The following is a 12,889-nucleotide window of genomic DNA, read 5'->3' on the forward strand; positions in this document are numbered from 1 at the left end:
ATATGTGTATCAAATAAGTTCATTAATTTGACTTTCAGCATGTTCATGGAGTACTATAATACAACATGCTACTCAATTGAGGTGTTCAATTTTGGATTTAGTCCACTTTTTTGACCGGGTGAACGAGCTATTTCATTGAATCGAGATATTTCCTTTTGGGTTTGATTCCCGTTTTTTGAGTGGGTCAACTATTTGTCGTATAGTAAATCGTTAGCAACAAGCATGTAAAAACACATTAGTCCCAAGCATCATCTCACCATCTAAAAAAGAAGTGGCAAGCTAATATTTCAAAATTTGATTCGAATCGACTTGGTAAGGTAGACGTGGATGCTCGTTCTCCCAAAATTTGAACGAACAGCTAAACACCCTCTGCTCGGTGGAAATCGCCCAAGCAAATAAATGGGAGACACGAAATTACCGGCCTATGTGGGACACACATCAATTGGCTCATTGTACATCGAGGGTAGGTTTGTAACTTCGTCCAAGCGCACCCTCTCCATGGTCGAAATGACAGGTGCCGAATCATTCATAAACCATGGGCGGCAAAACACCCTCCCCTCGGCCGAAATGGCAGGCGCAGAATAATTCATAAACCATGGGCGGCAAAACACCCTCTCCTCGGCTGAAATCGATCGCGCCCACTATTTCAAAACATGCCCTCCTCGGCTGAAATCGCGCACGCCCACTATTTCAAAACATGCCCTCCTCGCCCGAAATCACTTGCGCCCACTATTTCAAAACACGCCCTCCTCGCCCGAAATTGTTGGCGCCCACTATTTGGGAGAAGCAAGTTACCCTACTATCCCCGACCCTCAAGACACAGACCCAAGCCCAGAAGCCAAAAGGCAGGGGTAGAACTATAACTTCCCCTGCATTTCAGACAAATGTGTCCGTAAGACATGGTTTCCCCTTCCAATTCCCCCTTCATACAGCGTGAGCGCCAAATCACCTTCTCCCCAGCCGCGAAACCTTAGCCCCTCTCCATGGCGCGCGGCCCCCACCGCACGAAATTCACCGCCGCCCTCCTCCCCAATATCGGAGTCGCTGTCCGTTTGCCATCATGCACTGAGCCGTGTGCCTCTTACTCCGTGTTGCTGGAGGTGCCTCGACGATGATAGCGTGAACCGTACCGGAGCCGATTCACCCGCACCATTGTGCATGGCGCTGGAGCGGCTCCAACTTTGGACGCGTCTAGGGTCCCGGCGTTGTTTACCCGTAGCCATCGACCGTCGCAACATATCTGCTTTCCTGCCGCCAAGAGCCACCGCAACCGCACCAGCCTCATCGACTCTGCAGCTGGGGCTGCCTACTTCACCGAGCTGCAAGATAGGTTGTACATTCATCTTAAATCACTTTATTTAGGCGAGGATGTGCCAGTTGCAGTTGCAAATGTTACTATCTTAACAGAGTTTGTTATACTTGATATGCCCGAGTACGACAGTATGTCGATCATCCTTGGTAGACCCTTTTTGAATACTGCAGGGGCTATTATTGATTGCAACAAAAGCAAGGTTACGTCTCATGTCAATGGTAATGAGCATACACTTTATTTCCCGAGGGAACAAAGTTCAACGAATAGTATCAACACTACTGAAAAATTGCGACAATTACTATTGCAGGATTCGAATTCCCTCTTCTGACCATCAAAAAGAAATATGAAAATCTTATTGTTGGGGAGATGCATATCCCCGTTGAGGTAACCTAGTGTTATACGGAAAAAAGTTGGTTTCATGATACTCAGAGACAGTTTGTTGGTGAGACTTGATCAACCTTATTAATGGATTCTTTTTTAGGGGCATGTGGTCGATGAATTTAGTAAGCACAACCTACTTGTCGATGTAAAATCCGACAGACCTCGAGGTAGGGGGTCCCGAGCCGTGGATCTCGGATCAGTGGTAACAGGAACAAAGGAGACGATGTTTACCCAGGTTCGGGCCCTCTTGATGGAGGTAAAACTCTACATCCTGCTCTTGTTTACACTGATGGAGATGTATCGAGTACAAGCTTGATCTACCTCGGATCATTGTGTTCTAACCCTAGGGCTAGGTGAATGTAATTGCAATTCAGTCCCCTCTATGGGCTAAACCCCTTGGCTTATATACATGCCAGGTAGGCCATCTAGGGTTACATGCTCGGTATCCAGGGGGGTCGCATGGAGGTGGCAGGAGATGTCTTGGAGTATACTCAAGTCTTCGGCAGATGCAGTCTTGATCATGTCCAAGCGTGTAGCTTCCGGAGTCCATCCGATGGAGAGTGAGGCCCACAGGTCCGGCCCAAGGACTACAGGATGACTCGATTGGCACCCCTTAGTCCAGGACACCGTCAGTAGCCCCCAAACTAGTCTTCTATGCCGAGGACGACCTCCTTGATGTTTAGAACTTTGGATCTGAAGTCCTTGGCTTAACAGACGAGTTCGCCTTCTCTGGTAATTCGATATTCCTTCCCTTTAAAGGAAACTATGAACCACTTCTCAAAGGAGTGGCGTTCCTGGACCACGGCCTAGTCGGACTTGCTCAGCGCCCGAAGACGCGGGGTTCTTAGCCTCGAAGGCCAGCCGCATAGGTGTGAATAGTGTTTTCTAGCCTGGCAACTTTATCGAAGCGGCACTACCCACAATTGGTCAAGCAGTTACTGCTTACCCGAATCATTGCCCGTATCATGTTATTGGCGTGTCCCATCGTAATGGAGCTCGTGCCCGTTTTCTTAGGGATATCATTAAGATTTTGCTTCTCCCCGTACGTATAACGACATCTTTTGTGGGGAGTGGCGATTTCAGTGGCACGATAGAGGGACTCTTGGCCTTTTGCCATCCTATAAGAGTAAAAGATAGCGATGACAAAAAGATACGCTCTCATTTCTCCTTGCCTGCTGCCTCTCGAGCTCCAGCGCCCAGATCCAATCTCAACCCCCTCCTGCATAGCGCATCCTAGCTTCCATTCCCAGCAATGGCTGACTCCACCCTCAAGGGGCACTGGGCCGGTTCCTCCGTCACGGAGGGCACCATCCTGGAGCTGCGCAGCACGGGGTACATCCTCACAGAGGTCAACACCCGTGCGCCGGACCCGAACCAATAGGTACCCGCTCCCAATCCGGGGGTGGTTTTCATGCCCCACCTCATCAGAGGTCTAGGGTTCCCGCTGAACCCCTTTGTGCACGGGGTCATGTTTTACTATGGGCTGGAATTCCATATCTAGCCCCAAATTCTATCTTCCATCTTACCTCCTTCATCACGGTCTGCGAGGCCTTCCTCCGCATCGAGCCGCACTTGGCTGAAGATCTTCGGCTTCAAGCCGAAGTCTAGCAGCTCCAAGCTCGTGGAGTGCGGAGGCACCATGATCAGCAAGAACCATAAGGTCGGTTGGTTTAAAGGCACCTTCATAGAGATTGTCAAAGAGTGACGGCGCAAGTGGTTTTACATAACTGAGTCGCTTGCCGCTGGCTAGGCCGAGGTCCCAGCTTTATTGGTTGGGCCTCTGAGGAAGTTGTCCTGTAAGAAGAAGGGCACTGCCTGGGGGAACCCAGGGGAGGTGGAGGCGCTGTCCAAAAAGATCCGGTGGTGGTCTGAATAGAAGAATCTCCAGCTGGCAGACGTGGTAAACATCATGCTCCACTGCCACATCCTCCCTCTCCAACTTTGGGACACCCTGATGTGGACACGTAAGTCTGAGGACGCGGTGCCCGTTCACCACTTCTTGCGCTCCACCTTGGCTGTAATTTGGACGCGGCTGTTTAAGCCATCTGAGGACTAATTCCCTTTGGAAGGTCGAGACCTCGGCTTTGAAGCCGGTACGACGCCCCCAGGTAATCTTTCGATACTATACTTTGTGTTTCTTTAAGCTTTATAGACTTCAACTAATCAATTGGTCTTGTATTTAAAAAAGTGGATCTCCAAGGCGCAGCAGATGTTGTGCCCGGTGCCACTGCCCAAGGGGGAGAGGACCCCCTGCTCACAGCCCTCCTAGTCGAGGAGCCGCATGTGGTGATCTCCAAGGGGTCAAAGCCCAGAAGAGCAAGGCGGGTCTTCGGACACGGGAGACCTTGGTCACCCGATCCGAGGATACCCACGGCTCCTCCACTCACGAGGACAACATGGAGGACACGGGGGAAGAGAACCCTTCCCTCAAGGGGAAGAGGGCGGCATCCGAGGACGCCGAGGCCGGAGTGCAGCCACAAGGCCAAAAGAGGCGGCGCAAGGCCTTCGCCGAGCCCGCCAGCAGGCCTGCTCCGCCGTAGAAGATTAACTTATCCGATGAGTCGGATGACGACCTCCTCGAGATAGGGTGGGAGAATCATGTGCCCCGGAGGTATGTTATCGTCACCATATCTGGTTTTTAACAAGTCTTTCCATCAAGATAAAACTCATATGAGTAATTTTCTTCAGCCCGCCGAAGGTGGGACTTGGCGGCGATACCTCTATTAGATATGGTGCATTCTATGATGTCTCTCACCGATTTGCCACTGTCGTTTTGGAGTTATTCATTAGAGATAATCGCATTCACTTTAAACACAACACTGCCTAAATTCGATGAGACGACACCATATGAATTATGTTTGGCTGGAAACTTAAGTTGTCGTTTCTTAAAGTTTGGAGATGCGACACTTATGTCAAGAGGCTTCAGCCTGATAAGCTCAAACCCAAAGCGGAGAAGTGTGTCTTCGTAGGATATCCTAAAGAGACCATTGGGTATACCTTCTACCAAAGATTCGTGGGCAAGATCTTCGTTGCCAAGAATGGATCCTTTTTGGAGAAGGAGTTTCTCTTGAAAAAAGTGAGTGGGAGGAAGGTAGAGCTTGATGAGGTAATCGTACCTTCTCTCGAATTGGAGATTAGTGCATCATAGAAAGAAGTTCCTGTGATGCCTACACCAGCCGGAGAGGAAGTTAATGATGATGATCATGAAACTTCGAATCAAGCTGCTACTAAACTTCGTAGGTCGACCAGGACACATACCACGCCAGATGGCATGATAATCATGTCTTGGAATTCATGTTGTTAGACAACGGCGAACCTACGAACTATGAAGAAGCAATGATGAGCCTGAATTCCGACAAATGGCTTGAGGCCATGAAATCCGAGACAGTATCCATGTATGAAAACCAAGTATGGACTTTGGTAGGCTTAGCCGATGATCGGCGGGCCATGGAGAATAAATGGATCTCTAAGAAGAGACATACGTTGATGGTAATGTCACCGCCTATAAAGCTTGATTTGTCACAAAGGGTTTTCGACAAGTTTAAGGGGTTGACTATGATGAGACTTTCTCATCCTTAGCGATGCTGAAGTCTGTTGGGATTATGTTAGCAATTGCTGCAAACTTTCAATTATGAAATATGGCAGATGGACATCAAAACAACGTTCCTTAACGGGGTTTTAAGGAAGAGTTGTATATGATGCAACCAGAAGGTTTTGTCGATCGTAACAAACCCTAGCGAAACTCGAAAGCACATCTAAAAGCGGTGCCCTCCCACCGGCAAGGTCCGGGATCCACCGCAGCCCCATGGCCCTAAGGCCACCAGAGACGAGGCGGACCGGTGACGGTGCCCATGGGAGGCGGCTGCGTGAGGCCCGCTATTTTTTGCGTCTCCCTCCTTAGAGACAAGTGTAGTGACAATTACCTCTAATCATGCGTAATTGAGAGAAAGAGTAAATCATGATCGTAACATCTAGCATGTACAAAGGTATGATATTAATTGATTGTTTCATCTGCTATGTAGAATATTTATTGGAATAGAGGAGAGGCGACAAGAGGGTGAGCTAAGTCCAAAAGCCCGCGAGCACTCCATCTTTGTCGCCGCCTCCTCATTCCTCCCTTCACCCTCTGCCTCTCGTCTTCCCATGCCCCACCAGGGATGGGCAGCTCGAGCTCGGCTCCGGCGCCCGTGGCCACACCCATGGCTGCCCGCGCCCATGGCTGACTTAGCTTTTTTTTGCATTGAAAACCGGGAGCTTTATTAATTTAGAACAGGATTACAATCTGCAGCTAATAGAACTGCTACATCACTTGGGACATCCTGAAACCAAACCAAACATTGGTTAGATGTTCCCTTCTTGCAAATTTAGCTAAGAAATCTGCAATCCCATTTTGAGTACAACTAATTTTAACTTGCAAATTTGGTTTTTTTTTTACGTCCAAACTATGTGGGGTTTGAAAATTATTGATTTGGAAAAGAGTGACACTAAATCGTACGTCCATTCTTACTGAAGCGGATTTGGTGCCACCACCCAAATGTACAACGAGTCAACGATGGCCTTGTATGCATCATTGCTAATGGCGTGGAAGTAATCCATCCGTAAGGCAATATGCACATTTTTTCATTATGACATCTGTAGGCCGTCATATGAGCAAATAATAGCTGAGAGCAAAGCTTAGAAATTCAGAAGCACATAAATTAAGCTGTACTTGTCTTACAGAGTTGCAGCTTACATAACCATGAAACAGTGGAAAATACGCAACCAATAGGGGGGCAACCTGATGCATGTAGCTCCCGCTTGCGCAGGGTCCAGAGAAGGGTCCGACCATTTTGGATCTATAGTACGCAGCCTTTCCCTAAATTTCTGTAAGAGGCTGTTTCCAAGACTTGAACCCATGACCTCATGGTCACAAGGCAGCAGCTTTAACACTGCGCCAAGGCTCCCCTTCAAAATACGCAACCAATACTGGTGGCAAATTAATTACCACACTTCAACCTTGGAAAGAAGATACAATTCCAGAGATCTTGTGCTTCCTTGGGAAGGGGATGGCAGGTACAACATATCATTTCTAGAGCATATCACAACAGGATGTCTTCCGTTTGAATGTCTGCTCTATTGGTCAACCACATATGATGGATCTAGTTAGCTGTGTGACCTCAGCTGGTTAATCAATCAATGACGTAGTTCGGGTTAACAGCCAGGATTCTGTGCTCCGATGCCCTTGCCGCAGCACCTTCTGCTGCCGCTGTTCCTTCATCTATGACCACAAGATGGCCTTCCCTCTGTATCAGCCTCTGCAGATGCACACCCATCGGCAAAATTTCAGTAAACATGCAAAGGACACTATATGCCTTCCATGTACCCTTTTAAAATGCAAGTAGTTCGGAAATTTTCATCATATTATCAACATAGATAAATGATAGGCTTATACCTCTATAATGGCCTTGATGCACTTTACTTCCTCCTTCACCTCTTCTGTAGAACTATATGCGCCTTGGGCATTCTGCTGCTCAACATACCAAATGATTAGATCCCCTTGCTTCATGCCAGCCAGACCATCCCCTGCATCACCAAAGTGAAAGAACATCAGTTTCAATTCCTGGGTTAGCTGGGAGTGTGAAAGTTTGCAGTTGTTACAAAATTCTTAAGCATCACACAATATATTGCAAGTGGGGGCAAGTGTATAAAATCACAGGCACATAACTAATCTATTTTCCTGTAAAATTCTTGCAAAATACCTATGAAATTTCCCAGTTCCAAGCATCCCTAAAAGATTGAGCCATGGAGACTTAAGGAAGAAGCATAATTAGCACATACATAAGCTATAAATTACCAAATAGGTGCATTACCAAATAAGGGTAACGTTTGTGTTTCACGGTATTACCAAATAAGCATAGCATTTTAAAACACTTTGTGCTTGAACCTAGAGCCTACCGCAGAGTGCCTTTTCATTGCCCAGGAAAGGGACCATGCTACTGTAGCTAGAGTGTAAGTGAAGGAGTTTAGATGGCTCATGGCGTTTGGAATGGCTTCTAATCTAAAATTACAAGATACTTCCATTCTTCATGGGAAGTTGGTAATGATGAGGTGACCATGATTGCTGATAGGATAAAACAAGAGGAAGCAAGCCATACAAAATCAAGAATATAAGTGCATCATTACCGTCTTTCTTGACTGATTCTTCGTGTTGCCGCAGTCTCATGACCAAAGCTTGTGTAACTCTCTGGAAATGTTCTTCAGTAATAACCAGTTTCTTCTTAATCACCTCTGCTGGTTCATCTTTTAGAGTTTTGACATTGAAAACAAGCGGGAACAATTATTAGAACAAAACAAACTGAGCAAAACCAATATTCATTTTAGAAATAGTGAGAAACCCACCTGCACCATCTTGTTGAGTAGCATCTCCTTGTACTGGCTGTTCATCATCATGATCAAGAGGTGCATCTTGAAAATCAGATAGGTCAACTTCACTTGATTCCACACTGCAAAAATTAATAAGCTTCTTTGTTACTGATATCATCATGAAAATATAAGTGCTTCAAAAGGTCAAATAGTAAGCAAACTCACCTTATTATGGATGTTTTGAGTAATTTAACTGCCATGCGGACATGAGCAGGGAGAACCTAAAAGATTTTATTACCAAAAGAAGTTAGCAGCAAATTATAGAGGGAAATCAATCAATGCAAGGTAAATGCAGGCAGATTGTAAGTTGATCCTACTATCAATCACAGCAAGTACATTTACTTTACAAACATAAGTGGTGGTGCTTCAAGAACAAAACTGCAGACAATCAATCCTAATATTGACATATGCATGCAATTTAACGTACAATTCTTTCCAAATGGCTTCTGGCAATAGCTTCTGACAGCCTGATTAGCGCCTCCAGTTGCCTAACTGTCATCCTGTAAGCAACCCTAGTACCAGGAGTACTGTCACCTCTACGGAGGACAACATATGATTCGACCAGAACTTTCTTTGCTTCAGAACTCAACTGCAATGACATAAATAATAACAATAAGCTGATTAATAGCCAAGCTCCCTTTTCATAACTGAGTTAAGGGGCAAACCTGAGGTTTCAAAGACTTTGCAAAAGCAAAGTAGCGCTTCAATTCTGCAGTGCTAAATGCGGGGGAAAGTGCTTCTTCACGTTTTTGATGGACTCTCACAATGTGATGAGCAATGTGGTAGTCAGTGTTTTCATCAGGTTCATCAATCATGATGTATACCAGATCAAATCTTGAAAGAATGGCTGGAGGTAGCGCCACATTGTACTGGCAGGGATTGCAGCAGTATTAGATTCAACGAAGATCTCATGATTTAAACAGAAAGGGATTTGAACTTTCTGAATTCACAAGATAAATTTAATTTAAATTTCTTGACTTACCTTAAGTGGTTTTGACTTGTCATACCGTCCTCCTGTGGGATTTGCTGCTGCCAGTATTGAAGTTCGTGCATTCAAAGTTGCTTGTATTCCAGCTTTTGTTATGCTGATGGTTTGCTGCTCCATTGCTTCATGTATAGCAACCTACAATGGACAAATAAAATTGTCACTCAAGGTTTCACATCAGTGAAAAAATAAGGCATGGGCAGTAATAGCCAAATTTTGATAGGCCTACCTGATCCTTAATATCCATCTTATCAAATTCATCAATACAACAGATGCCATTATCAGCTAACATGAGTGCACCTGCCTGCAAGAAACAAAATTGGCAGCGGCAAAGGAAAGACATAAGAACTGATTGTACATAAACTAAGTGACACCTAGCCAGCAGTTTACAACAGATTCTAGCTCTGTCCAACTCAGTTCAGCATTTACAGTGAGAAAACATGTTAAAATGCAATAAGAAAAGCTAATACTTGTACATATACGGTATGATCTCTTTCAAGAGAGATTTCGAAGAAAAAATATTTACCAAAGCAGACTTCTATCAAGCAAATGATAAAATATAATGGCTTCACCAAAGCAAACTTTGTGGTGATTATAGAAATGGATTGGATTGCTTAAAATTCAGATTACCTCAATACAAAATTCACCGGTCTCAGGTTCTTTCGCAACAGTTGCTGTCAATCCAGCAGCAGACGAGGACTTCCCTGATGTGTAAACAGATCGCGGAACAATACCAGCAGTGTATCTGAAAATTGGATTACACATTTTAAATTTCATTGACTGGTGAAGCATCAAGTCACAGGACAAAATTTGAATTCCAGGAAACAAATTCCACAGCTGCTACAAATCTGAGCATCAGCATTTTAACCAACAGAAATCATGACACCTTGTATGGTATTTTGACAAGCAAATCTGCATGGTCCATTAGTAATTTTTAATCTAGACAATTACATTTCTATAAATTTGGCCATATTTGTGGTCTTTTAAAAGATAATATACAACAAATAACAGACATAGATTGGCCAAATTCAACAAAAGTCATTCATAAATTCATTAGTTCTTAAAATGAATCCATAATTCACCAATGGTTCTTCTATTGAATGCATGGAAGCATTCTCTGAATGATACTATGGGTCATAATATCATCATTACACTGAGCCATCCTTATCTCATGGTCATGATATTATTTATGCAAGCATTGACAATTTATCTTGAGAAGCAGCAGTAACGAGTTTATATAGCCAGAGATCATGGCATTGAATAGCATCACAAGACAAAAAAGAACCATGGACATAAGAATACATGAGAAAAAAAACTTACTTTAAAAACTGAGACTTTGCACAACTTGGATCTCCAACAATACAGACATTTATGTCTCCTCTAAGGTTTATGCCTTCATGTGTTATCTTGTGAACACCACCCAAGAGCATAAGGAGAAGTGCCCTCTTTATTTCTTGATGACCAAAGACAGTGGGACATATGCTATCAACTATCTTATTAAAAAAATCAGGAGTGTTTCTCATCCTAACAACCTCATCCTCCTCCTCTTCCTGTTAAAGACACAGTCAAGAGAAATAGTTTATGTTATAAACCCACAAAAAACAGAAAGGAATGCTCATGGCTGCTCAATCAATATGTAATCTAATACTCCCTTCGTCCCACAATATAAGATCATTTTTCAAGCTAGCTTAAAAAACAATGTTATATTGTGGGACAGAGGGAGTATATAATAGATTCACATGCAAAACTCCATGTTCATAATGTAATAGGTTCACATAACACTTCAGAAAATAAAAATAGTAAGATGAGCTTACTTGGTATGCATGCTCAAATGAAAAATAGTAAGACAGGCATTAAACCAACATGACAGAACAATATTGCTATGCAAAAATAAGTACTTGCAATGTTTTTCTTGGAATGGGCAAGTGATTAATCATATTTTTGAAACAGTACCTCTCCTCTAATTTACTTTATGGAAACATTAGTAGTTCTTGTGGCATAAGCAGAACTTACAGTGAACTTCTGTCTCTCGCTGCCATCACCATCTATGTCACGGTCCCTGATGTCCACGTCCCTCCTGCCATCCGCCACCTAGCAATGTTAAAGAGAGATGAGAAACTTGCATGAGAAATTACCATTTACCAAATTATATTTCAGTTGGGAGAAAAACTGAGGAAAGTCTATTGCTGAAAATGGTGCGCACCTGCACTGAGTTGGCCACAAAAGCAAGGCGATATGAGAGATCTCGTACTCCAAGGGACTTCAAGCCCTTTACACCTTCTTGGACACCTGACCCATTCTTCCGCTGAGGACCTTCCCGGCGACACTCTGCTCTCTCACCAGGTGAAGTTAATGCCATAACATCTGGAACAGCAACAACCGTTCCGGTAAATATGACCCTGAAATTGGCAAAACAGAACATTTTAATAAAATGAACTCAACAAAACCACAACAAAGTAACAGTAAGGAGTTCCTCCACTCACGTATCCCCAGCTCTAGCCTTCTCAACAATCTCATGCCGCAGAATGACATCCAGGGAACGAGGTAGTGACCCAGCAGGTATCTCTTTTGATGTCTCCTGCATCCTGACCCGCTGCCAATCTGTAAATTTGCTATCCTGACGGAGAAGGGCCCATCTTGATCGGTTTTGGCATGTTGCATTAACGCATATTATTGGCTGAAGTGAGTCCATCATTAGATACATTGCTTGAGAAATAATAACTAACAGAAGATAAGGTTGAAAGTACAGACCTCAGTATACTTGAACTGCTGGTCTACATTTTTAACAACATTTCCACAATCAAGGCACTTGAAGGTGCCTTGCAATAACTCAGGTCGGACCTCACTCGTCCTTGTTACAACCCCCGTTACAGCTGTGAGCTTACCAATCTCTGCTGTCCCCAGCTCTCTCAACCTAATATAGTAGAAAATTCAGTCAAACAAATTGGCAGCCACCAAGATATTAGATTACACCTATGATCTAACAGAGAAAAGTGTGTAGAATTTAGACTGCAGTTTCAACTGGATCTAAAATCAAATTCTGCAGACACTGCTCCTTGAATTCATTTAATGTCTGTAGTAGTATTAGTATGCAGCAGTTAAAGACAGAAGTTTGAACAATTATAATGCTTAATCCACATTTGTACGATTAATTGGTTCATTAACCACACAAAACATACTTCAGAAGCAAGTGCAGACCTTTTCAGCATCGGAATGTTGTAGAAGGCAATATTAATATCCTTGTTGGGGCTGTCGTCGGAGATTATTGGCGCACGGTTCTCGCCAGCTCTGTGTTCCATCACAAACCTCTTGCACGCATTGCGAAGGTACGGCTCAAACCTGATGCAATCAAAAACGCCATGAGCAAAACAAACGAAGGACCAAATCAATGGGTACTAGTAACTCGCAGGAAAAGAAAAAGGAAACATCCCCATCTCACCTAAGGTACTCCTCGGAGATGGCCTTCTGGAGGACGTCGTTGAAGCGCATGACGTGCGCGAAATCGACGTACATGGTGGTGGACTCACGCGACCGCATCGCCTCCATCTCTACATCGTAAAACGGCTCCGCCGCATCCGGCTCCTTGAACCTATGGACCCGAAAAGCCGAAGGTATGAAACACAGAGGACCATGAGGAAACCCTATAAATGGAGGGGAGGAGAGGAGGGCCGCCGGCGGCGCTGGTCTCACCGCTTAAGGAACTCGAGGAAGATGTTCTCCACACGCGCCGCCTTCTCGTCCACGAAGAAGCCGCCGAACGCCTCCATGGCCGGCGAACCTTCTGGATCTAGACGAGTGTTTGGTGATTG

At 44.5% G+C, this 12,889-nt stretch overlaps 1 protein-coding gene across 1 annotated transcript; it reads right to left on the minus strand.

Annotated features, from left to right (window-relative positions):
- Window positions 1–6,355: 6,355 nt before the first annotated feature.
- LOC119329741 (DNA replication licensing factor MCM6-like) lies at window positions 6,356–12,883 on the minus strand. The gene is made up of 18 exons (XM_037602818.1): window positions 12,771–12,883; window positions 12,520–12,669; window positions 12,279–12,419; window positions 11,832–11,994; window positions 11,564–11,757; window positions 11,284–11,479; window positions 11,094–11,171; window positions 10,401–10,630; window positions 9,711–9,825; window positions 9,310–9,384; window positions 9,078–9,218; window positions 8,761–8,964; window positions 8,523–8,684; window positions 8,261–8,316; window positions 8,072–8,175; window positions 7,856–7,972; window positions 7,125–7,255; window positions 6,356–6,987 (listed from the first exon to the last, which is right to left on the minus strand). Exons 1-18 carry the CDS (start codon window positions 12,845–12,847, stop codon window positions 6,862–6,864), a joined length of 2,460 nt encoding a protein of 819 aa, XP_037458715.1. The 5' UTR covers window positions 12,848–12,883; the 3' UTR covers window positions 6,356–6,861.
- Window positions 12,884–12,889: the final 6 nt, after the last annotated feature.

The sequence above is a fragment of the Triticum dicoccoides genome, chromosome 1B (genome assembly GCF_002162155.2).
Source record: "Triticum dicoccoides isolate Atlit2015 ecotype Zavitan chromosome 1B, WEW_v2.0, whole genome shotgun sequence".
Lineage (NCBI taxonomy): Eukaryota > Viridiplantae > Streptophyta > Magnoliopsida > Poales > Poaceae > Triticum > Triticum dicoccoides.